The sequence below is a fragment of the Esox lucius genome, chromosome 11, assembly GCF_011004845.1.
Source record: "Esox lucius isolate fEsoLuc1 chromosome 11, fEsoLuc1.pri, whole genome shotgun sequence".
NCBI classification, from domain to species: Eukaryota; Metazoa; Chordata; class Actinopteri; order Esociformes; family Esocidae; genus Esox; species Esox lucius.
Window position 1 is genome coordinate 774,444 of NC_047579.1, and position 27,907 is coordinate 802,350.

The 27,907-nt window shown below is 41.9% G+C and overlaps 1 protein-coding gene across 2 annotated transcripts in view; it reads right to left on the reverse strand.

Annotated features, from left to right (window-relative positions):
• Positions 1–27,907, reverse strand: part of LOC105031630 (transient receptor potential cation channel subfamily M member 4) — a 166,330-nt gene that overhangs the window by 2,252 nt on the left and 136,171 nt on the right. For both annotated transcript variants that reach the window (XM_034295076.1, XM_034295075.1), the window contains 3 exons: positions 20,578–20,710; positions 20,125–20,218; positions 13,250–13,341 (listed from right to left, as the gene is read on the reverse strand). In XM_034295076.1, coding sequence (XP_034150967.1) covers positions 13,250–13,341; positions 20,125–20,218; positions 20,578–20,710 — 319 coding nt within the window. The remainder of the gene's footprint in view (positions 1–13,249; positions 13,342–20,124; positions 20,219–20,577; positions 20,711–27,907) is intronic.

The window sequence follows — 27,907 nt, forward strand, 5'->3', positions numbered from 1 at the left end:
ATCTGCTTAAATTCATTCTGATATGAGAATGGTCTAATATATGGGTGACCAGGGTGTCTGCTGAAAGTTGAGAGTACTGCATTTCCAGTGGTGTATTTTAATCTTTGGTGTGAGTCACTAGCATAGAAATCAACCATTTTGTTTTTACACGTAACCTATTACATTCATAAAATATATGGGGTTAATTTGGGTATAACTTTTAATCAAATAAAAAGAGTAGAGCATGTACAATCCCGATTCCAAAGAAGTTGGGACACTGTACAAATTCTGAGTAAAAAAGGAGTGGAATAATTTACAAATCTCATAAACTTATATTTAATTCACAACAGAATATAGATAACATATTTAATGTTGAAAGTGAGACATTTTGTAATGTCATGCCAAATATTGGCTCATTTTGGATTTCATGAGAGCTACACATTCCAAAAAAGCTGGGACAGGTAGCAATAAGAGGCCGGAAAAGTTAAATGTACAGATAAGGAACAGCTGGAGGACCAATTTGTAACTTATTATGTCAATTGACAACATGATTGGGTATAAAAAGAGCCTCTCAGAGTGGCAGTGTCTCTCAGAAGTCAAGATGGGCAGAGGATCACCAATTCCCCCAATGCTGTGGGGAAAAATAGTGGAGCAATATCAGAAAGGAGTTTCTCAGAGAAAAGAGTTTGAAGTTATCATCATCTACAGTGCGTAATATCATCCAAAGATTCAGAGAATCTGGAACAATCTCTGTGCGTAAGGTTCAAGGCCGGAAAACCATACTGGATGCCCGTGATCTTCGGGCCCTCAGACGGCACTGCAGGAATGATACTGTAATGGAAATCACAACATGGGCTCAGGAATACATTCATTTATTCATCTTCTTCTGCTTATCCGGGCCGGGACGCGGGGGCAGCAGTCTAAGCAGAGATGCCCAGACTTCCCTCTCCCTAGACACTTCCTCTAGCTCTGGCTCAGGAATACTTCCAGAAAACATTGTCGGTGAATACAATCCACCGTGCCATTCGCTATTGCTTGCTAAAACTCTATAGGTCAAAAAAGAAGCCGTATCTAAACAGGATCCAGAAGCGCAGACGTTTTCTCTGGGCCAAGGATAATTTAAAACGGACTGTGGCAAAGTGGAAAAGTGTTCTGTGGTCAGACTAATCAAAATTTAAAGTCCATTTTGGAAAACTGGGACGCCATGTCATCCGGACTAAAGAGGACAAGGACAACCCAAGTTGTTATCAGCGCTCAGTTCAGAAGCCTGCATCTCTGATGGTATGGGGCTGCATGAGTGCATGTGGCGTGGGCAGCCTACACATCTGGAAAGGCACCATCAGTGCTGACAGTTATATCCAAGTTCAAGAACAACATATGCAACACATCCAGACGTCGTCTCTTTCAGGGAAGACCTTGCATTTTCCAACATGACAATGCCAGACCGCATACTGCATCAATTACAATGTCATGGCTGCATAGAAAAAGGATCCGGGTACTGAAATGGCCAGCCTGCAGTCCAGATCTTTCACCCATAGAAAACATTTGGCGCATCATAAAGAGGAAGGTGCGACAAAGAAGACCTAAGACAGTTGAGCAACTAGAACCCTGTATTAGACATGAATATGACAACATTCCTATTCATAAACTTGAGCAACTTGTCTCCTCAGTCCCCAGACGTTTGCAGTCTGTTATAAAAAGAAGAGGGGATGCCACACAGTGGTAAACATGGCCTTGTCCCAACTTTTTTGAGATGTGTTGATGCCATGAAATTTAAAATCAACTTATTTTTCCCTTAAAGTGATAGATTTTCTCAGTTTAAACATTTGATATGTCATCAATGTTGTATTCTGAATGAAATAATGAAATTTGAAACTTCCACATCATTGCATTCTGTTTTTATTCACAATTGTAGTGTCCCAACTTTTTTGGAATCAGGTTTATATTTTTTATATAGATCCCTATATTTTACATTGAATACAACCCCATTCCCAAAAAACAAAAACAACTACCCAAAAAAACAGTAATTAACGTTTTCATTCAACACATTATATTTTTGAGTTTTGTCATTTTTTATTTGGGTTTTTTTGGAGCGGAGAGGGGGAGCTTAGCTGGCTTGCATACAAAATCTTAGTAAAGTAATTTTTTGAGGGGAAGGCAGCTATGGCATCTTGAATGAGAGATTGTATTTAATGAATTTAAGGAGATATATCTTATCCTGTTATCCTTGTACATTTTCCTTCCGTAAACATTTCTCTGAAAAGTGGATTGTTTTTCCTAAAAGACCTGCACATTATATTTCACATCTTCAAAGTCAAAGTATGTTATAGAACAGTTCCAAATTAATAACAAATATAAAACTAAGATGCATACAATATACCTTCACAGTTATTTGGCAGGCAGTTCTGTAGCATTTTGAATACTATTTAATTAACTGATGAAAGGCTTATGAAATCGTTCAGTTGTTGGACAAGTGCAAACATTTTAAAACCATAGAAACTGGAATGTCAAGTTTTCCAAGAAAGGTCAAGTCTCCGCCCAGACTTACATCAGCATAAAAATAACAAATGTCTGACACACTAACTGCTAGGCAACCTGAAAGATTGTTAGATTGAAGGCCTCAGCCGGAAAGGTGAAAAATAAAATCTTGGTTCTGTTCTTGAGCAAGACAATTACACAATTGCTTCTGTAAGTCATTTGGATAACATTGTCTGCTAAATGACTAAAATATAAATACATAAAACCATGAGACAAATTTAATTCATTGAATCCCAACCAAATGTACTGAGCTTAAGTCCGGGTAGATGGAGGAAATATTTTAAGGGGGGGAAGGTGGGGACACTGCTCAAGAATGTTTTTATTGGAACACAAACAAAACAACTGCAAACAAGGGTGAACCATGTAGGGCCGGGCTAGGACTAGTCTAGGACTGAAAGAACAACAATAATGGAGTTTTCTATTTATTGAAGTAGATTTTACTTCTAGACTAGGCTTAATCAATGTCTGTGAAACATAGGGTTTAAACCAAAAATTAAAGAAAGACAAGGGTCTTGCCCATTTGCAATCTTTGTCCTACAGTGGGGAGAACAAGTATTTGATACACTGCCAAATTTTCAGGTTTTCCTACTAACAAAGCATGTAGAGGTCTGTCATTTTTATCATAGGTACACTTCAACGGTGAGAGACCGAATCTAAAACAAGAATCCAGAAAATCACATCAAACAGACTCCAACCTCTCCACAATGGCCAAGACCAAAGAGCTGTGTAAGGACATTAAGGATACAATTGTAGACCTGCACAAGACTGGGATGGGCTACAGGACAATAGACAATAAACTGTTGGTGCAATTATAAGAAAATGGAAGAAGTTCAAGATGACGGTCAATCTCCCTCGGTCAGGGGCTCCATGCAAGACCTCACCTCGTTGGGCATCAATGATCATGAGGAAGGTGAGGGATCAGCCCAGAAATACACGGCAGGACCTGGTCAATGACCTGAAGAGAGCTGGGACCACATTCTCAAAGAAAACCATTAGTAACACACTACGCTGTCATGGATTAAAATCCTGCAGCGCACGCAAGGTCCCCCTGCTCAAGCCTGAGCATGTCCAGGCCCGTCTGAAGTTAGCCAATGACCAGAAGAGGACTGGGAGAAGGTCATGTGGTCTGATGAGACCAACATAGAGCTTTTTGGTCTAAACTCCACTCGCCGTGTTTGGAGGAAGAAGAAGGATGAGTACAACCCCAAGAACACCATCCCAACCGTGAAGCATGAAGGTGGAAACATCATTCTTTGGGGATGCTTTTCTGCAAAGGGGACAGGACGACTGCACCGTATTGAGGGGGGGATGGATGGGGCCATGTATCACGAGATCTTGGCCACCAACCTCCTTCCCTCAGTAAGAGCATTAAAGATGAGTCGTGGCTGGGTCTTCCAGGATGACAACGACCCAAAACACACAGCAAGGCAACTAAGGAGTGGCTCCGTAAGAAGCATCTCAAGGTCCTGGATTGGCCTAGCCAGTCTCCAGACCTGAACCCAAATGAAAATCTTTGGAGGGAGCTGAAAGTCTGTATTGCCCACCGACAGCCCCGAAACCTGAAGGATTTGGAGGTCTGTATGGAGGAGTGGGCCAAAATCCCTGCTGCAGTGTGTGCAAACCTGGTCAAGAACTACAGGAAACGTATGATGTCTGTAATTGCAAACAAAGGCTTCTGTATCAAATATTAAGTTGTGTTTTTTTCTGATGTATCATATCATGTCATGCAATAAAATGCTAATTAATTACTTAAAAATCATACAATGTGACTTTCTGTATTTTTGCAGGTCTACAATTTTATCCTTAATGTCCTTACACAGCTCTCTGGTCTTGGCCATTGTGGAGAGGTTGGAGTCTGTTTGAGTGTTTGGACAGGTGTCTTTTATACAGGTAACGAGTTCAGACAGGTGCAGTTAATACAGGTAATGAGTGGAGAACAGGAGGGCTTCTTAAATAAAAACGGTTGGTAGGTTGGTAGGTGATCAAATACTTATGTTGTGCAATAAAATGCAAATTAATTATTTAAAAATCATACAATGTAATTTTCTGGATTCTTGTTTTAGAATCCGTCTCTCACCGTTGAAGTGTACCTATGATAAAAATTACAGACCTCTACATGCTTTGTAAGTGGGAAAGCCTGCAATATTGGCAGTGTATCAAGAGCTCGTTCTCCCCACTGTATTTCATACTTACAAGAAACACACCTGAGGTATTACGAACATATCAGGCTTGGATTTAAAGGACTGGATACGGTGTATTGCTCAACTTTTATCTGTCAGTGAACATTTCCTTCAATTTTCAGGACCAATATCGCTGTTAGTGAGGGACCCTGTTGGAAAGTTAGCGGTCCCCCTTAAATTATTTGTCAATTCATAGTCCTTATGATTAATATTGTGCAATATGTTTTTTGGCATAAGTGGGATATTCACATACTGTAATGCAGAGGTATTGTACCAGGAGGAATATGGTCAGGCAATGTGCAGGCAGCCCTGGGGTTTTAGTTCAAGTGCAGAATACGAATGATCAATAATTAGACCATGAGCTAGCAATGAGGCAAGAGGGTGCCAAACTCACATGTTCCTATATTTGCAGGTGAGCAACATTGTGTTTGTGTTTCAACGTAATGAAATGATTAACTGATATGTATAATAAATGAGTTATAACTTTCACCTGTCTGTAAAGTGAGATAATGGCCGAGACTATATGTGAGCAAATTAGCTATTTCCCTAATTACACTGAATACGATTGGTGAATGTCTATCCTTTGTGGAATTATGTGTATATATTAAGAAAGTGAACTAGTGTATGAGATTTCATGTTAGAAGAAAACTAGTTTTATAGGTGCGTAATACCCAGGACCAATAATTTGTCCATGAGCTAGCAATGAGGCAAGAGGGCACCGAACTCATGTGCTCCTGTACTTTGTATTGTATTGCTCGAAATAAAGTGACCTGTTATATATCAATCATGCTGAAATTCGAGCTAGCCAGGAGGACTGACTAAGCTATGAAATGGATGAAAATAGTGGAGTAAAACAGACTTTGATTAACTGATCGTTGCGGGCAAAACCCTTGGTAGGAAGCACAGAGAAGATGGAGCAGGAGAGTTTGCAGGATCGAGTGAGTGAGAAATCGTTGCAACTGCAATTATGTCAGCTAAAAGAAATGTGCATTTTTGCAAAAGTACCTGCTAAAGAATCAAAGAGAAATCAGTTAATTTGCCTACTTAGTAAATATACGGACATCATCACACCATTGGGTGGCTGAGTTAGCTGTCTCCTATTTTACAATACAGTACCGGCCAGGAAGAAGCAATGGAGATGCCGATGGATTGTCACGGATGCCCCTAGACATCCAAAAGCCCAGCCAGAGGTGATAACCAATATTACACAAGCTCTGTATCTCCAGTCAGAGGAACCAGAGCCCTAGATGTGTCCAAAAACAATCGATGCAGTGTGCAGTAATGAAAAGAGCAAAAGCATGTTATCACCAGTAGCAGACATCTGAAGAGCAGCTGAAAGAAGTGTAGAGTCAAGATCCTATGATAGGAAAAGTAAGAGATTACGTCATGGCCAGTTGTGTTATGGAAATGTTGAACTAAGGTGCATTTGAGAAATGTCTGCTTTTCTATTGCCTGGTATGTAACTATTCTCTTTTATTGTGACAAACATGTCTGTATAATATCAGAGGATTACTAGGTACTCTGACCATCTGTTTTTCTGCCTAGACCAAGAAGTGTATCAGTCCTTTGTTTCTTAGGAATGTGATCCTTGGAGGGAATTAAGGTCAGTTGGCCCCTTTAGGTAAATACTACAATAAACATTATGGCAGGAAGGATAAGGTGGGGGGACAGCCCGCCCCTTTGGGTAAAAACCTATGTGACACAAGACAGATGGGCAGCATCTTACTGCACCCCTTTTTCCACTATAAGTACTGATGATTGTCATGTATTAAGTTAGAGGCTCCTCGGATGATTATTTTATAAGCATTTTGACGCGTCTCTCTATTTGCAAATAAACTGTGCCAAGGGAATTTTGTCTCTGTACTTCCTCTTTCAAGAGTTCTAATCGATGGAATTGCCATCACAGTTGTCAAAGGTCGAGACCACCACTGTGAGCTATCTGTCTGGTCAAGAGAAAAGAACAGGCTATATGGTGTTCTGATGTTTGGGTTCCCTACTAAATTACACCAAGACCGGGGCAGGGAGTTTGAGAACAAGTACTATGGTATTCAAGGCTATCGGCCCTGACGTACCACACGCAAGGGAAACAAGCAGGTGGAGCATTTTAATAGAACTCTGCTATCAATGCTGAGAAACTTAACAGATGAAGCCAAATCTGATTGGAAGAGTTCCCTTGCAAGAGTTGTCCACGTGTATATCTGCACGCTTCGTGAACCAACTGGATTTGCACCTTACCATCTCCTGTATGGCAGGAATCCACGGCTACCCATCAATTACCTATTTGGCCTGACGCCAAGCAACCAGGGCACTTGGCTGGTTGTTGTGAAGGGTTTTTTCTTTACGATTTAAAGGATCCTACGATCATCCACCACTGTTGTCTTTCATGGACAATCACGAAAGTGTTATTTTTTTCTCAGAATGTACCAAACTGTTGATTTGGCCATTCCTAATGTTCCTGCTATCTCACTGATGGATTTCCTTTTTGCAGCCTAAGGATGGCCTGCTTCACTTGCACTGAGAGCTCCTTTGACCGCATGTTGTGGGTTCACAGCAAAAGCTTACAAATGTGAATGCCACACCTGTAATCAACACCAGACCTTTTACCAATTTGGATGTGAATACCCTCAGATTAAAGCTGAAAGACTGCACTTTAACTGTAACTTGAATATATTTAGGTAAACAGACAAAATAACAAAATGTGTCTGTGTTCAATTATTTCCGGACCTAACTGTATATCCCAAAACATAACACCCCTCCACAGAAAAAAAAAAAGCCACACGTTTCTCGAATCATCACTGATAAATGTTAATATTCGTCTTATTTGTAACCTTTTCCAGAACTCTGTAGGCTATTTTGGAATTTTTTCAGGCCATCCTGTTTTTGAGGTTAGTATGAATTCTTCTGTGAATGCAAATAACAAAAACTTCCACACCTACTTCCTTAAGAGTGGGCAGTTGTTTTTTTTCTGGATTATGGTGAGCATTCTTTGGCCATCCTCAGGATAACCTGTTATATTCTAAAACCTACATAAATTGTAAATCTAAATGAGAGGGTTTGGCACTTACTTGAGGGCTCATGCAATCGCAAAAATAGGCCAAAACAGTCTCCTTGATCTAACCCTGTTTCCCATTCTTTACTTAATATAGTTAAGTATACATTTGTCATCACAATCTCCATTATAAACATGGTCGCCATTGACCAATAAACATTTTCTTGGGTATGGCCTGGTACATAAATGCATATAAATAAGACACAGATATTCATATTGTAAAATATGCATTGGTACCCATGTTCAAAACAATCTCAAGGATCAATATATGAAGGCACTTTCAGCTCAACCATACGAGGGCACTATAAAACGCAAATGTTTGTAATGGTTGATACCTCTTGATCCATTTGACTTAAAGTGATGATATATCACACACATGCTGAGGGACATGAATCTAGCTAAGCAGTAAAGAATGATTCACTTTGGCCTAATGGTGGCACTGATGGATGAGAAAAAACATTTAAGGAAGCTCAATGTCTCATAGCGGCCATATTGTTTGAGATAAAATCCTGTTAAGACTTGTGTTTAAAAACATGGGTACAAAGAGAATATATACTGAAGCTGGTACCATTTAGGCAAGTGGTTCTGGAGAGGTAGACGTTTGAAGTAGTTAACATCAGTCAGATATAGTCCAAATTATGGAATATTTGTAATAGAAAGCAAATGTGTGTATTTAAGTTGAAGGTATGCTGATATTAAGTCACGTATGCTTCATTTAAGTTTAATTACATTAAAAGTAAAATGTCAAATTGACTTTCACAGCAGAACACAGAGCATAATTACATAGTCAGTTATTGCATGGTCAGTGACAGACATCAGGATATAACATTATTAATCATTATACAGCAAGTGACCAATCCTATTACCTCAAGTAATCATATACCATAATAAGAAACAATATTTGCGTTTAGTTCTCTAATCAAGAATCTCTTAAATCAATAAAGTATTTTGTATTGTAAGTGCCTCCACATTTTCAGGTCTAGTTTATTCAAGAGCCTATATGTACAGTCTTCGCATGGCTTTGGTATGTGTATCATTCAGCAGGAAGTGCTGTTGCTGCCATGTTTGCATCATTTTGTTGCCCTTTGCTCCTGGAGAATAAATGCTAGGTAAAGCTACTTTGGATGCAGCGAAATTGAGTAGAGTGTTATTTATTGGAAAAATTAAGTAGTAAGCGGTTACTTTAATTAAATAACTAACGTGTTCCGTTACTCGTTTCCATTGAAAAGTACTCTGACTACTTTGTAATGTATTACCCCCAACACTGGTTGTGACACATTCCTCCAATTACCGTCATTACATTTTTGAGTGACTTGTGCCACAATAGACCTTCTGTTGGTTTGGACCCGACAGGATATCCTTTGTTGCCCTCACACTTCGATGACCCTTGGATGCCCAACACCCTGTCACCGGCTTGTGGTTTGTCCCTTTTCGGACAATAAGGCTTGCCGTTGCAGAGATGCTCTGAGCCAGTCATCTGGCCAGGTCTTTACTCCTGCCCATTTCTCCTGCATCCAACACATTGACTATGAGTTTGCTTACCATCTAATCTACCCAGAACTTGACATGTGCCCGTGTTGGAGGATCAATGTTACTTGCTTCGCCTGTGATTGGTAATATTATTTTGGCTCATCAGTGTATAGATTCAGTTTAGAAAGTCTGATTATGAAATCTTCTGTAGAATTTTTGATAAATACCATCAATCAATGAAATGTCTGTAACTTGTTAACAGTATCATGTATTTCTATTCTGATAAAAAAAATATTTCACCTTACAAAATGAGCAAGACTCAGTTTAAAGGTGTTTAAATGGCAGTTGTTTGGGGAAAATAATTATCGATTTTGTCCAATATGCACATTTCCCCAGGGATTATTTATGAACCAATCAACAGTTCACTGACTGGGTTGCTATTGTATGACATTCCGTTTGAATGGGCTGTTTCTCAGCTTAAGATGTATTATATTTTCACATTAGGTGTTTCCCCACCAAATTATACTCATTAATACAACACGTGGATTTTATCCAATAAGAAATCGAACATTCCGCTCAGGCTGGAGGGTTATCAACAGCATAGGTTTTTCTTTAGAATTGTCCTTAGCCAATGACTCATACCTCACAGTTGGTTGAATGTGTCCCTACGTGTCAAATAAGCGTAAAGATATACATGTTTATCCAGGGACATCCAGCCCAGATTACATTACGGACACCAGGCCATGGAAATAGTTTTACCTTCCTAGTTAGATATAATGTAACGTTAAAAGTAAGGCATTATTGTAAAAACAAAAGCAAATAATATCAATATCTAGTAACTTACATGGGAGGTAGTCTGCAGTTTTTGTATTTTTTTCATGTCAAATATCAGCTGTAGCTAATTATGGCTATATGGCTCAATTGGCATGCAGTGTGAGAGGCATTGAAACTTCAAGCTTCATACTCTTGTTGTAGCTGGTTGTAGTTATTTTGGCTCATAAAATTGGCTGGCTAGCATTTGGCATGCATGTAGGTAATTAACGTTCCATTGCTAAATACTAGAAAATGGAAGAGCGAAGTAGTTTTGTGCAAATTGGCATTGTGTAATTGGTGTCAGCCAAAGGTAAGCAAAAAGCTTTTATCATTGTTGTAGAGTCTTAAGTATAATCTTGTCAAGACTTGGGTTTAACAATATGGGCACCTCAATGCCCTTTAACAAAGCTGATGCATATCACCCAAGCTCTTGTGCAGATATTGACGTTTGGACAGTCAAAATTAATCAAAATAGGTACAAAAGTACATGGACAATGTTCCGAAATGCGTGATGTTCCATCCTGGGTTATGATGTATGGCAAGCGTGTTAGGGTGTACAAAAGTAGATTATTCTAGGCAATGTGTGGCACAATGTTGCACACAGCTGAAGCCCGTCAACGCTGTTTGCAGCTTTAATTATTAGGGGTGCTTGCCGAAAGTTCATATGCAAATTAGCATAATTAGTGTTAATTAACTATTTGACGGCATCTTTTGAACCATTTGAGCTACATACACAAAACCAACTTTGTTTCACATTTTTAGGCTATCCCCACTGCTAATTATGAAACGGTTATCGATTTTACGTACGCTAAATAGCATAATTAGCATTAATTAACTATTAGGCTGTATCTTTTGAACCGTTCGAGCTACAGACATGGAACCGACTTTCACCAGTGTAGGCTATCCCCACTTAAAAACATTTATACATTTTACATATGGTAATTAGTGGAATTCGCATATGCATTTAATTAACTCTCTTATGAACCGTTTGTACTACAAACACAAAACCAACTTAATTTCACATAATTCAACTATCCCCAATGCAGATTATGAGACGTTTATCGATGTATGCTAATTAGCATAATTAGCGTTAATTAACTATTAAGCTGTATCTTTGAAACCATTCGAGCTACAGACTGGAACCCAACTTTGTTTTACCAGTATAGGGTATCCCTACAACTAATTAGGAAACAATTATCAATTTTAAGTATGATAATTAGCATAATTAGAGTTAATTATCTATTAGGCTGTAGCTTTTGAATCGTTCGAGCTCCAGACATGAAACCAACTTTGTTTTACACATTTAGGCTATCCCCAGTTAATGTAATTAAACGTTTATACATTTTACGTATTCTAATTAGCGTAAATAGTGTTAATGAACTAATTGGCTGTATCTTTTGAACCGTTAGACAAAAACACCTGTCATTGGTAACACATTTATGAATTTTAACTGTCATGTAGGCTAAGCCTCCAAAGTCACACTTTTTACAAGCTCAACACGCCCACCCCTTGTGACCTTGAAAATTGGTACATAGGTGTATCATGATTACATTTTTTGCCATTGGGACCCATAAAGTCCGCCATGATGGATTGTCTACCATTTTGGATTTTTTGAAAAACCCTAAACCATTCATGTGGAGATGTTGAGCAATCTTTATCCCCAAAAAATAGATGTTGCCCTAAATGCTTTTTCTTCCAAATGGTTCACAGCTGTAATGACTGGCAAAGTCACAATCCAAGTAATTACTCGGGGGTGTGAAGACACATTGTGTAATTCTTATTAATTAGGAAACTTTAACCAGCTACACACTTTGTGCAAATCTGTAGGAACAAAATGTATGGCAACAAAATGTAATGACTGCAAGGGTTGTGGAATCGTATACTACTGCCTATACAGGTGCTGGTCATAAAATTTGAATATCATCAAAAAGTTGATTTATATCAGTAATTCCATTCAAAAAGTGAAACTTGTATAATGTATACATTCATTCCACATAGACTGATATATTTCAAGTGTTTATTTCTTTTAATATTGATGATTATAACTAACAACTAATGAAAACCCCAAATTCAGTATCTCAGAAAATTTTAATATTGTGAAAAGGTTCAATATTGAAGACACCTGGTGCCACACTCTAATCAGCTAATTAACTCAAAACACCTGCAAAGGCCTTTAAATGGTCTCTTAGTCTAGTTTTGTAGGCTACACAATCATGGGGAAGACTGCTGACTTGACAGCTGTCCAAAAGACGACCATTGACACCTTGCACAAGGAGGGCAAGACACAAAAGGTCATTGCTAAAGAGGCTGGCTGTTCACAGAGCTCTGTGTCCAAGCACATTAATAGAGAGGCGAAGGGAAGGAAAAGATGTGGTAGAAAAAAAGTGTACAAGCAATAGGGATAACCGCACCCTGGAGAGGATTGTGAAACAAAACCCATTCAAAAATGTGGGGGAGATCACAAAGAGTGGACTGCAGCTGGAGTCAGTGCTTCAAGAACCACCACGACATGGGTTTCAGCTGTCGCATTCCTTGTGTCAAGCCACTCTTGAACAAGACACAGCGTCAGAAGCATCTCGCCTGGGCTAAAGACAAAAAGGACTGGACTGCTGCTGAGTTGTCCAAAGTAATGTTCTCTGATGAAAGTAAATGTTGCATTTCCTTTGGAAATCAAGGTCCCAGAGTCTGGAGGAAGACCCAACAATGCAGAAGAGCTGAAGGCCACTATCAGAGCAACCTGGGCTCTCATAACACCTGAGCAGTGCCACAGACTGATCGACTCCATGCCACTCCGCATTGCTGCAGTAATTCAGGCAAAAGGAGTCCCAACTAAGTATCGAGTGCTGTACATGCTCATACTTTTCATGTTCATACTTTTCAGTTGGCCAACATTTCTAAAAATATAATTTTTTGTATATGTCTTAAGTAATATTCAAATTTTCTGAGATACTGAATTTGGGATTTTAATTAGTTGTTGGTTATAATCATCACAATTAAAAGAAATAAACATTTGAAATATATCAGTCTGTGTGCAATGAATGAATATAATATACAAGTTTCACTTTTTATGATATTAAAATTTTATGACCAGTACCTGTATGTGTAACTCATGACACAGTATAAAACACATCTAATATTTGATTAGAGTAATTTCTCTCTCAATACACACACATTCAATGTGTGTGTTTGTTTCATACAATAGAGCTATTTGCAACCTTACCTCAGAGTGGGTGGAGGACGTGTGGGTTTTATCATGTTACTCTGAGAGAGAGTCTCCACCACCCAGGAGAGGGCACTGGTACAGAACTCCAACTGGTAATGAGATAGAAGAGGGGGTGAGAGGTGGGACCATGATGTATGGGTCTGCACCTTGCTAAACAGGCAGATACAACAGCTGCAAGCCAAATGTAGAGAAACCAGGGGAGATGCATAAAACCCCGGTCATGTATACACATACATTGTGACACAGTGATGTAGAGTTTTTGTTTAGTTGAACTACAAATGTCACATGTTTAATTCCAGCACCAAGGGGGCGGTCCGCAATGAGGCATGCCGTGGTATGCCTTGTTATACAACATTATGGAGGCATCTGTGAGAACATCGACACCCGCCTGAAACTGCTGTTATTCAAGCCTGCGTCTGTACTTATACGGCCAGAATAAAACATTCAAATTGGATGAATATTGTCTATTCATGGATTGCTATGTTGCACACTTTTCGTCAATTTTAATTATTTAAACCGAAATTTTAATGGAAATATAGCTGTTGATTACAGCGATTAAGTTAACATTTATGTAGGGTAATTGCAGACTTTTACCGATTACATTACTTATTGCGTTATTGATGCCACTTTTCTGCACAAATATTTCCTGAAGACTGCATCTCTTTTTATCAATAAAAAAATAAGAAATCCCTTTTCCTACCAGATTTCTTTGATGAAGTACAATATGCCACTGTAGACCCAAGCAAAAATATAATTCAAGTGTTTGTTAAACAGGCAATAGGCTACACATTAAATCCATCAATGTTTCATTAATATTTTCAGAGGTAAATAAGGATTCATTTTTTTAAACAGAACATGTAAATCGTTTATTACTGTACAAAGTCGACAGATTACGGTTAATAACTCCACATTAACCCAAAGAGAGGGACGGGTGAAACAAAGCGCCTGTTACAATACTTGTACTCTCACATGCCTAATCAGCTAAACAGGAATACAATGTAAAACAAATGGTAATTAGTCTCTAAATAGTTCAGTTTGTGAGTATTGTCACGTTGTATAGCAGGAGACGGAGGCAGGCGCAGAAGGTTGAGGTGTTTCCCCTTTTTATTTCACAAAAACAAAGAAAAACAAACGGATTGCCGGGCACTACAAAAATACTCAAGAGTTCAGGGGTTCAATGGTTCAAGAGCACGGGAGCACGGGAGCACGGGAGCACGGGAGCACGGGAGCACGGGAGCACGGGAGCACGGGAGCACGGGAGCACGGGAGCACGGGAGCACGGGAGCACGGGAGCACGGGAGCACGGGAGCACGGGAGCACGGGAGCACGGGAGCACACAAACATAACAGGCATACAAGCACAATGACCAACAGGGGAGAAAATGGCCAAACTAAATACACAGACAAACGAGGAGAACAGAAACAGGTGGGGGCCAAACACAGGTGAAATGAATATACCAATCAACTGAAACAAGAACAGGAAAGACCATACAAGGACAAGACAAGGACAAACAGAAAACACGAAGTGGAACGGTCCCTTCAGGCAGGGACCGTTACAAGTATAGAATTCTGACAACGGAACAATGTAAAATATGCCATGTATTTAGGAAAAGTCATCGAAGGAAGGTGTTCAAAATAGTATGTTCCAAATCAATTACATTGAAAAATAAATAAGCAGTCAAACACAAACTCTGTAATCCAATTTTTTAAAATTTAAATTAGTCAGCAGAATGAGCTCTTCACAATCTTTGTGAGTTGAACATATACTCAATTTAAATACTGTATACCAACTATAGGGCAGTCGCAATTATTAGCTTTAACGGCCTTATGTAAATAAATTGAGCCAGATCGCAATTAAGTTTACAGACAACAATCTTTTTACACAATATTTTGACTCCAAAGTCATGCTTCCAATCTGAGTATGTTTGAAATGTCTCAAAGAATTGGCTATCCCGTGAATGATGCAGAGGCTCAATGTTTTCTTGGCCACAGATCATTCAGATCACACAATATTAATCTATTTACTTATTCATTTGGCATATTTCCCACCGGACATTTTGGCGGTTGATATTTTCATGTGGGAGAATATACCTGAAAAACTTTGTCGGCTAACGGTAAACCCTGGTGCAGTTTTCCTTAGCTGTAGGCCTAGTAATGAGGATTTGGTGTGCATAATGATGGGAAGTCCTGGGCGATGTGATCAGGAAAAGGTGTGCTTAATAGTGGAAACCGTGAATGCGGCAAGGTGAATGCAGCACGGTGAAAGCGGTGCCAGCAGCTGAAAGCTGGCATGATCACGGGTGGGACCGTGACAGTGTAGGCTACTGTAAATCATCCTTTATTTATAAAATTTATTGTGTTTATCAAGCAACCGTGCAACCTATTCATGCCGATGTCCTTTGATTGTAGCAAACTGGTCGACAGTGTCTCTAATTTTACCTTGTACATCATCTATACTGGATTATACTGGAGCAAAGACTATCAAGCATAGGTCTTTCTCAGCACGCTGTTTCATGGCTCGCCAACTATTTATCAAATCGAACTCAGTGCATGCAATTTAATGGGCTTGCATCTGATTCATTGTTTGTTCTAAATGATGTACCCCAGGGCTCTGTACAGGGCCACTCTTGTTCACTATTTATATAAATGATCTAGATAAAAATTTAAATGCAGATGACACTGTTATTTATTGTAGTGGTTTGACCTTAGAGAAAGCTTTTCAACATTTACAAACTGCTTTTAATGCTGTTCAGCATACCTTTTGTCAAAGGAAACTTGTTCTCAATGTGAACAAAGCCAAACAAATGTTGTTCTCTAAAACAAAAAAGAAACCTCTAAATCTTCCATGTATTACTACCTACCAGGGTAATGTGATTGAGACAGTAACTTCATATAAATATCTTGGAATTTTAATTGATGATAATTTGTCCTTTAAACTGCATATACTTCAACTTGCAAATAAACTTACGTTGAAGTTGGTATTTTATTTTAGGAACAAGGCTTGTTTCTCTTTTAAAATCAGAATTTTTTTTATTTTAGGAACCTTTATGCCTATACTGGACTATGGTGATATTTTATATATGAATGCTTCTGCTCAGTGTTTGAGAACTATTGATACCCTTTATCATGGAGCATTGAGATTTATCTTGAACTGTCAGGCACTAACACACCATTGCACTTTATATGCTGGAGTTGGATGGTCTTCCCTAGCATCCCGTAGACTTAGCCACTGGTATACAAAGCCATATTGGGTTTAGTGCCCTTATATACTGTCTCACAGGATGTTAATTTACTTACTGTGCCAACGGTCAGAATATTCTTTGGGAAAAGTGCCTTCATGTACTCTGCTCCATCAGCTTGGAACACCTTTCAAAATCATTTTAAACTACCAGCATTTTTTAATCATTGATGATGGACTTGGAATCTGATTCCCTTACTTTTTTAAATTAAAGGTTTTTAATTATGTTCTGTCAACATCTGCAGAATAATGGTGTAATTGTCTTATGGTTGTATTAATTGTACTTATACTTGTATTTGTTGTAGTGTATTCTGAAACATTTCATGTTAAGACTTACAGCTGCCTATTCTTGGCCAGGACGCTCTTGGAAAAGAGATTTTTAATCTCAATGAGCCTATCCTGGTTAGATAAAGGTTTAATAAAAAATAAAATAAAAATAAAAAGAGATATAAATGAATAACCATCACGGAATTGTTTTAAGAATACTCACTTTTAATAAATTGGGGGCAAGAGGGGCTTAGCCCCCTCAGCTGAATTTTCTGACCCCCCAGTTTAAGTTTTAAATACTCCATAAAAAAAAAAAAAAAAGATTGGCCCTCTCGCCATTATTTTCTGCCTCCTCAGTCACTTCGTCCTGGCGCCGGGCCTGATGTGTTGTATAGTTTGATTGACCAATTTGAGACATACAGCAGGACATTTGAATTGTAAACCTTTATTGTCTTAAAATAGCAAAAGGTAGGGGAAGATGTGTTGTAAGAGCACTTGAATATAGGCTATGTGTAGACTGACAGGATCGTGCTGTTTGCTTGCCAGACTCCAACCTTTATACTAATAATCTGGAATCGAAATTTGAACACAAGCACAGAAACCTGCGATTGTGGCTTTTTATTTTCATGCTCAATAAAAATAATAATTTTTAGTGGTGTAAAAATACGTATATCATATTCATATTTGTATACAATGTATAAGGAATTGATTTTAGAATCAGTTTGCCTACTTAAAAATAATAATTCAGATTATTAGTATAAAGGTTGGAGTCTGGCAAGCGAACGGGACAATTCGCTTGCCATGATTAGGGCTTGCTGTTAAAAAGAGGATTGATTAAGAAAATGAACCCAGAGGACAATGAGATCATAGCAACATCTCTGGTGTCGCCTATACTGAATGTTCAGTTCCCAAAGATTGTGAAGGGTTCATTATGCTGACTAATTTAAATAAAATAAAAAATTGTTGGATCATATAATTTATTTTATTGCTGTTTAAATGTAGGCTAATATACAGTATGGCTATTTAAAACATATATGGCTGGAATTCCATCCATCCATCATCTTCCGCTTATCTGGGGCCGGGTCGCGGGGGCAGCAGTCTAAGCAGGGATGCCCAGACTTCCCTTTCCCCAGACACTTCCTCTAGCTCTTCCGGGGGGACACCGAGGCGTTCCCAGGAAAGCCGGGAGACATAGTCCCTCCAGCGTGGCTGGAATTCAGGAATTTTAATGGCCATATTGACTGATCTGATAAAACAAATGAGTTGATGCAACAAATGCGACTGACGCATTTGTCTATTAAATACAATCGAGTAAACTCTGACAGCCTATTCTCCAACTGTCATAAAATGTGTTTTTCTACCATGCTGTACTTCAAAACTATGATCATAACAAATGTTTAAACAAATAGTATTTTTTCTCTGTAGGCTATATTAGTGTATTTCTTTATTAAAACATTTTGTAATTATATCAGTGATGTAAAGTTGCAATTAGAAACATTTCACTTTTAAATTCGTTATAACCTGTTATTTAAGAAGAACATACAGTGGGGAGAACAAGTATTTGATACACTGCCTATTTTGCAGATTTTCCTAAAAAAATCCAGAAAATCACATTGAATTAGCATTTTATTGCATGACATAAGTATTTGATCACCTACTAACCAGTAAGACTTCCGGCTCTCACAGACCTGTTAGTTTTTCTTTAAGAAGCCCTCCTGTTCTCCACTCATTACTTGTATTAACTGCACCTGTTTGAACTCGTTACCTGTATAAAAGACACCTGTCCACATACTCAATCAAACAGACTCCAACCTCTCCACAATAGCCAAGACCAGAGAGCTGTGTAAGGACATCAGGGATAAAATTGTAGACCTGCACAAGACTGGGATGGGCTACAGGACAATAGGCAAGCAGCTTGGTGAGTAGGCACCAACTGTTGGCGCAATTATTAGAAAATGGAAGAAGTTCAAGATGACGGTCAATCTCCCTCTGCCTGGGGCTCCTTGCAAGATCTCACCATGTTGGACATCAATGATCATGAGGAAGGTGAGGGATCAGCCCAGAACTACACGGCAGGACCTGGTCAATGACCTGAAGAGAGCTGGGACCACAGTCTCAAAGAAAACCATTGGTAACACACTATGCCGTCATGGATTAAAATCCTGCCGTGCATGCAAGGTCCCCCTTTCTCAAGCCAGCGCATGTCCAGGTCTGTCTGAAGTTTGCCAATGACCATCTGGATGATCCAGAGGAGGAATGGAAGAAGGTCATGTGGTCTGATGAGACAAAAATAGAGCTTTTTGGTCTAAACTCCACTCGCCATGTTTGGAGGAAGAAGAAGGATGAGTAAACCTTTCCCCTTTGCAAGAACACCATCCCAACCGTGAAGCATGGAGGTGGAAACATCATTCTTTGGGGATGCTTTTCTGCAAAGGGGACAGGACGACTGCACCGTATTGAGGGGGGGATGGATGGGGCCATGTACCGTGAGATCTTGGCCAACAACCTCCTTCCCTCAGTAAGAGCATTGAAGATGAGTCGTGGCTGGGTCTTCTAGCATGACAACGACCCAAAACACACAGCCACGGCAACTAAGGAGCGGCTCAGTAAGAAGCATCTCAAGGCCCTGGAGTGGCCTAGCCAGTCTCCAGACCTGAACCCAATAAAAAAATCTTTGGAGGGAGCTGAAAGTCTGAATTGCCCAGCGACAGCCCTGAAATCTGAAGTATCTGGAGAGGGTCTGTATGGAGGAGTGGGCCAAAATCCATGCTGCAGTGTGTGCAAACCTGATCAAGATCTACAGGAAATGTATGATGTCTGTAATTGCAAACAAAGGTTTCTGTACCAAATATTAAGTTCTGCTTTTCTGATGTATCAAATACTTATGTCTTGCAATAGAATGTGATTTTCTGGGTTTTTGTTTTAGATTCCGTCTCTCACAGTTGAAGAGTACCTATGATAAAAAGTGCAGACGACTTCTACATGCTTTGTAAGTGGGAAAACCTGTAAAATCGGCAGTGTATCAAATACTTGTTCTCCCCACTGTAGTGAACATTGTGTGTACTATCGTTTAGAAAACGATTTTCGAGAACGAATAGCATTTTCAGCATTCTAGCTCCCCCATGTGTTTGGAATAGTGCAATCACAGTTTGACGCATGTTGATGCTATCTACCTGATGTTACCGTGGTAAAAAAACGCTGTAATTAAACGAGCAACATCTGTAAATCGTAACCAAGAGCAGGCTGGCTTGGCTGATTGCTTTGATAGATGTACAGATTGGTTTTACCCAACAGCTTAAGACATTGTAGATTTCCCTGTTAATTTTAGCACTGAATCAGGCATAACATAGACTTGCTACAACACTGACCTCAGCACGCTCTGTTCTGACCCTGCTTTCATGGTCCCGAATCTCCGACATCCATGACCGTATCTCTGCCATCTGTTTTAGGACACTGTCCACTCTTGAGCATTAACACAACACAGGACAGAAAGTTTATGGGTCATTCCACTTCGCCGTAAATTCAGCATTTGAAAATGTATTGACGTGGGCTCAGATTCATACAATATATGATAGCAAAGGTAAATTATGTGAGCATCTTCTGAACAGATGACAAATTAAAACCTTTGAAGAAAACATCCTGGGGTTTGAAGAAAACATCCTGAAACTTACAGCTTAAGCTTGTGAGTAAAACAAACACATTACATTTCTTTACTCTTATTCTCTCAGTGTCATGCATTTTAGTAGGAACAGTGAAGGAGGATAGCAATCTTGTAAATCCAAGAAGAAATGGTATGAATTGAAGATTGAACAGAGCCTCACTTGACCAAGGTGCGTTTGAGTCTCTCTGAATCCTTCTCTCTCTCTTGTTTGTTCTGGGCGGTCATTATATTTTCCTTCTGGATGGCCTCCCATGTGTTTAGTCTGCTGGCCTCTCTGCCAGGGATCTCCAGAACTGAAAGAGTTAGAGAAAGAGCGTGAAAAACGAGAAATTTGGAAAAAATAAAAAATCCTTATAATATAAGACCATCCTTGAGATGTTTCTACAATTTTACCACAGGGAATCCACCTGTGGTGAAATCAACTGATTGGATATGATTTCGAAAGTCAAATATGATTTGGAAAGGTCCCACAATTGACAGTGCATATAAGAACGAAAACCAAGCCACAAGCTCAAAGGAATTGTCCAAATCTGTTTTGAGGCACTGGGTAAGGAAACAAAACATTTGCGCAGCATTGAAGGTTCTCAAGCACATAGTGCCCTCCATCATTCTTAAGTGGAAGATGTTTGGGCAGCCTGCTTGGAGTTTGCCAAAAGGCACCTAAAGGACTCACAGACCATGAGAAACAAGATTCTCTGGCTTGATGAAACAAAGATTGCCAGAATGCCAAGGGTCACGTCTGAAGGAAACCAGGCATCGCTCATCACCTGGCCAATATATCCCTACAGTGAAGTAGCATGCTGTGGGGATGGTACTAGGGAGATCAGGATTGAGGTCAAGATAGAAAGATCCTTAATGAAAACATGCTCCTGAGTGCTCAGGACTTCCAACAGAACAATGACCCTAAGCACAAAGCCAAGAGAAATCAGGAGTGACGGGACGAGTCTGTGAATGTCCTTTAGCGGCACAGCCATAGATGACCTTGAACTCAATTGAACATCTCTAGAGATACCTTAAAATGGCTGTGCTATGACATTTCCCATCCAGCCTGAGAGCTTGGGGGATCTGCATAGAAGAATGGGAGAAACTCCCTCCATACAGGTGTGCCACACTTAGTGTCATACCCGGGAAGATATATAAAAAAAGTACTGAGTGAAGGTATGTAAATTACATCTTTCTTTTTACAAAATTGACCAATTTGATCACAATCAAAACTGCTATCTCATCTCATCTCATCTTCTTCCGCTTATCCGGGGCCGGGTCGCGGGGGCAGCAGTCTAAGCAGGGATGCCCAGACTTCCCTCTCCCCAGACACTTCCTCTAGCTCTTCCGGGGGGACACCGAGGCGTTCCCAGGCCAGCCGGGAGACATAGTCCCTCCAGCGAGTCCTAGGTCTTCCCCGGGGTCTCCTCCCGGTGGGACGGGACCGGAACACCTTCCCAGGAAGGCGTTCCGGAGGCATCCGAAAAAGATGCCCAAGCCACCTCAGCTGACCCCTCTCGATGTGGAGGAGCAGCGGCTCTACTCTGAGCTCCTCCCGGGTGACCGAGCTTCTCACCCTATCTCTAAGGGATCGCCCGGCCACCCTGCGGAGAAAGCTCATTTCGGCCGCCTGTATCCGGGATCTTGTCCTTTCGGTCATGACCCAAAGCTCATGACCATAGGTGAGAGTAGGAACGTAGATTGACTGGTAAATCGAGAGCTTCGCCTTGCGGCTCAGCTCTTTCTTCACCACGACAGACCGATACATCGACTGCATTACTGCAGAAGCTGCACCGATCCGTCTGTCAATCTCCCGTTCCATCCTTCCCTCACTCGTGAACAAGACCCCTAGATACTTAAACTCCTCCACTTGAGGCAGGCACTCTCCACCAACCTGAAGCGGGCAAGCCACCCTTTTCCGACTGAGGACCATGGCCTCGGATTTGGAGATACTGATTTTCATCCCCACCGCTTCACACTCGGCTGCAAACCGTCCCAGCGCATGCTGAAGGTCCTGGTTAGAAGGGCCCAACACGACAACATCATCTGCAAAAAGCAGAGACGAAATTGTGTGGTCCCCAAACCTGACACCCTCCGGCCCCTGGCTGCGCCTAGAAATTCTGTCCATAAAAATTACGAACAGAACCGGTGACAAAGGGCACCCCTGCCGGAGTCCAACATGCACTGGGAACAAGTCTGACTTACTGCCGGCAATGCGGACCAAGCTCCTGCTTCGGTTGTACAGGGACCTGACAGCCCTTAGCAAAGGACCCAGGACCCCATATTCCCCAAGCACCCTCCACAAGATGCCGCGAGGGACACAGTCGAATGCCTTCTCCAAATCCACAAAACACATGTGGATTGGTTGGGCAAACTCCCATGAACCCTCCAACACCCCGTAGAGGGTATAGAGCTGGTCCAGTGTTCCACGGCCCGGACGAAAACCACACTGTTCCTCCTGAATCCGAGGTTCTACTATCGGCCGTATTCTCCTCTCCAGTACCCTGGCATAGACTTTCCCGGGGAGGCTGAGAAGTGTGATCCCCCTATAGTTGGAACACACCCTCCGGTCCCCCTTCTTAAAAAGAGGGACCACCACACCGGTCTGCCATCCCAGAGGCACTGTCCCCGACCGCCACGCGATGTTGCACAGGCGTGTCAACCAAGACAGCCCCACAACATCCAGAGACTTGAGGTACTCAGGGCGGATCTCATCCACCCCCGGTGCCTTGCCACCGAGGAGTTTCTTGACCACCTCAGTGACTTCAGCCCGGGTGATGGACGAGTCCACCTCTGAGCCCTCATCCTCTGCTTCCTCAATGGAAGAAGTGACAGCGGGATTGAGGAGATCCTCGAAGTATTCCTTCCACCGCCCGACGACATCCTCAGTTGAGGTCAACAGCTGCCCACCTCTACTGTAAACAGCGTTGGTAGGGCACTGTTTCCCTCTCCTGAGGCGCCGGATGGTTTGCCAGAATCTCTTCGAGGCCAGCCGATAGTCCTTCTCCATGGCCTCACCGAACTCCTCCCAGGCCCGAGTTTTTGCCTCCACAACTACCCGGGCTGCAGCCCGCTTGGCCTGTCGGTACCCGTCAGCTGCGTCAGGAGTCCCACAAGCCAACCAGGCCTGATAGGACTCCTTCTTCAGCTTGACGGCATCCCTTACTTCCGGTGTCCACCACCGGGTTCGGGGATTGCCGCCTCGACAGGCACCGGAGACCTTACGGCCACAGCTCCGAGCGGCCGCTTCGACAATGGCGGTGGAGAACATGGTCCACTCGGACTCAATATCTCCAACCTCCCTCGGGATCCAGTCGAAGCTCTGCCGGAGGTGGGAGTTAAAGATCTCTCTGACAGGAGACTCGGCCAGACGTTCCCAGCAGACCCTTACAGTTCGCTTGGGCCTGCCGAGTCTGTCCAGCTTTCTCCCCCGCCATCGGATCCAACTCACCACCAGGTGGTGATCAGTTGACAGCTCCGCCCCTCTCTTCACCCGAGTGTCCAAGACATACGGCCGCAGGTCAGATGAGACGACAACAAAGTCGATCATCGACCTGCGGCCTAGGGTGTCCTGGTGCCACGTGCACTGATGGACACCCTTATGCTTGAACATGGTGTTCGTTATGGACAAACTGTGACTAGCACAGAAGTCCAATAACTGAACACCACTCGGGTTCAGATCAGGGGGGCCGTTCCTCCCAATCACGCCCCTCCAGGTGTCACTGTCGTTGCCCACGTGGGCGTTGAAGTCCCCCAGTAGAACAATAGAGTCCCCAGTCGGAGCACTTTCCAGCACCCCTCCCAGAGACTCCAAGAAGGTCGGGTACTCTGCACTGCCGTTCGGCCCGTAGGCACAAACAACAGTGAGAGACCTATCCCCGACCCGTAGGCGCAGGGAAACGACCCTCTCGTTCACCGGGGTAAACTCCAACACATGGCGGCAGAGCTGGGGAGCTATAAGCAAACCCACACCAGCCCGCCGCCTCTCACCATGGGCAACTCCAGAGTGGTGAAGAGTCCATCCTCTCTCAAGGAGTGTGGTTCCAGAGCCCAAGCCGTGCGTAGAGGTGATCCCGACTACCTCTAATCGGAACCAAGAACTGCCACCTTAACGTGGTGGAGGGGTTTGAGTACCCGAGTGACCCTAGGAGCTATGTTGTCTGGGGCTATATGCCCCTGGTAGGGTCTCCCAAGGCAAACAGGTCTTAGGCGACGGGTCAGACTAAGAGCGGTTCAAACCCCCCTTAATGAAGAACAACATAATGAGTACCGTGACGTCGCCCGGTATGGCGCAGCCGGGGCCCCACCCTGGAGCCAGGCCCGGGGTTGGGGCTCGTATGCGAGCGCCTGGTGGCCGGGCCTTCCCCCATGGGGCCCGGCCGGGCTCAGCCCGAACGGGTGACGTGGGGCCGCCCTCCCGTGGGCTCACCACTCACAGGAGGGACCATAAGGGGCCGGTGCGAAGAGGATCGGGCGGCAGTCGAAGGCAGGGGCCTAGACAACCCGATCTCTGGACACAGAAACTAGCTCTAGGGACGTGGAATGTCACCTCGCTGGCGGGGAAGGAGCCTGAGCTAGTGCGTGAGGTTGAGAAAACTGCTATGTTTGGCATAAACCAAACACTGCCTACCACCAAAATAACCTTATCCCAACAGTCAAGCATGGTGTAGGGAATTTCAAGATCTGGGGCTGCTTTTCTTATTCTGGACCTGTTTGATTGCACATCATTAATGGAACCATGAATTCTCATATATATCAGGAGATTCATGAATAGAACATCAGGCCATCAGTCAAGGAGCTAAAGCTGGGACAGATATGGGTCTTCTAACAAGACAACGACCCAAATCATTCAAGCAAATCCACAAAAAATGGTTTAGTAGAAAGAGGAAATGGTGTTTTGATCCTGACCTTAATTAATTAATTCAAATGCTTTGGCAGTACATGGGAGAGACCTCAACCCCCATTCAATTGGCTAAGCTCTGTCAGTGGGAGTGGCCAAAAGCCCCTCAGAAAAAGGTCAGAGACTGATTGGTGGCTACAGGAGACGTTTACTCCAAGTTATCGATGCTAATAGAGTTGCCACTAGCTATTGAATGAAGCAGCTCATATAGTTTTGTACACATGAAATCAGATTGTTATAAAAAAACTAAAACATTATTGTTAGATTTTCATTGTTAATTTATCATTTTATGTTTTTGTATTTCATTTGGAATGTCTTTAATATGAATTGGAGTTTAGATAGGATTTAATGAGATTATTATTGATAAATACTTGTTTAGTAGAACTAAATCAGAACAGAAAATTTACAAGTATTCAATATATGTACTGTATGTACAAGTGGGAAATTAATAGTTGTGCGATGAGGCAAATAAAGCAAATTATAATTCTGACTGTGCATTCGAGCAAGTTTGAGACTTGTACATGTAACAACTGAAACATGCAAGTACAATGGCAATTGTAAATGTGCAGTACAGGTAAACTGAAGATGTAAGGTGGCATGTGCAACTGAAATACAAGTATGGCAGCAATGATTTTCCCGAGACACATACATGTAACAACTACAGAAAATCAGACTTTGCAAGGCAGTGTCAGAATCCAGTAGTAACAGTGAAGAGTGCAAAGAGAATAGTGCAACAAGGTCCCTGAGAGGCAGTACTAGTGGTGGGCAGGTGGGTGTGGTTAGTCATGAGTCACAGTGTTCAGCAGGGTTACAGTAGATGGAAAGAAATTGTTTCTGAGCCTGCTAGTGCGGGAATGAAGAGACCAGTACCGCCTGCCTGATGGTAGGAGGCCAAATAGTTGTGGCATGGATGTGAAGGGTGTTTGATGATGCTGCATGCCCTATGCAGACACCGCTTGCGCTGAAGGTCTGGGAGTTGGGTATCAGTGATGTGGTGGGCAATTTTCATCACCTGTTGTAGGGCCTTTCGGTCGGCCACTGAGCATCCGCCTAAACCACATTGTGGCACAGTTTATCAGAATGCTCTCGATTAAGCTGTGGTAGAAGTTCACAAGGATCTGGGAAGACAAGCAGGCCTTCTCGAAAACAAGTTCCCTACATTAGCTAAAAGCCAAACCAACAACAGGTATAACAGGGTCGCTACACTACATTCAACACGTTAAATCAGAAAGCGATTACTGTAGATGGCTAGCAATACTGTAATGAAAGCAATGATTCCAATCACTCCATGGCTGGTTCAACTACGCAATGTGAACTATAGTATGCTTTGTAAATCGTGATTGGGAGGAATGTGTTCTTTGCCAGTGCAGTTCATCCATCGCAATGTAACCATAAAGATTTACTTTAGGCTAACTTTAATGTAGCTACTGAAGCATGTAGCCAGCAACGTTTTAGTCTGGCTGTACAGTACCTACAGTGGGGCAAAAAAGTATTTAGTCAGCCACCAATTGTTCAAGTTGTCCCACTTAAAAAGATGAGAGAGGCCTGTAATTTTCATCATAGGTACACTTCAACTATGAGAGACAAAATGAGAAAAACAAATCCCGAAAATCACATTGTAGGATTCTTTATGAATGTATTGGTAAATTCCTCTGTAAAATAAGTATTTGGTCACCTACAAACAAGCAAGATTTCTGGCTCTCACAGACCTGTAACAACTTCTTTAAGAGGCTCCTCTGTCCTCCACTCGTTACCTGTATTAATGGCACCTGTTTGAACTTGTTATCAGTATAAAAGACACCTGTCCACAACCTCAAACAGTCACACTCCAAACTCCACTATGGCCACGACCAAAGAGCTGTCAAAGGACACCAGAAACAGAATTGTAGACCTGCACCAGGCTGGGAAGACTGAATCTGCAATAGGTAAGCAGCTTGGTGTGTAGAAATCAACTGTGGGAGCAATTATAAGAAAATGGAACACATACAAGACCACTGATAATCTCCCTCGATCCGGGGCTCCACGCAAGATCTCACCCCGTGGGGTCAAAATTATCACAAGAACGGTGAGTAAAAATCCCAGAACCACACAGGGGGACCTAGTGAATGACCTGCAGAGAGCTGGGACCAAAGTAACAAAGGCTACCATCAGTAACACACTATGCTGCCAGGGACTCAAATTCTGCAGTGCCAGACGTGTCCCCCTGCTTATGTCCAGGCCAGTCTGAGGTTTGCTAGAGAGCATTTGGATGGTCCAGAAGAGGATTGGGAGAATGTCATATGGTCAGATGAAACCAAAATAGAACTTTTTGGTAAAAACTCAACTTGTCGTGTTTGGAGGAGAAAGAATGCTGAGTTGCATCCAAAGAACACCATACCTACTGCGAAGCATGGGGTGGAAACATCATGCTTTGGGGCTGTTTTTCTGCAAAGGGACCAGGACGACTGATCCGTGTAAAGGAAAGAATGAATGGGGCCATAAATCGTGAGATTCTGAGTGACAACTTCCATCCATCAGCAAGGGCATTGAAGATGAAACGTGGCTGGGTCTTTCAGCATGACAATGATCCCAAACACACCGCCCGAGCAATGAAGGAGTGGCTTCGTAA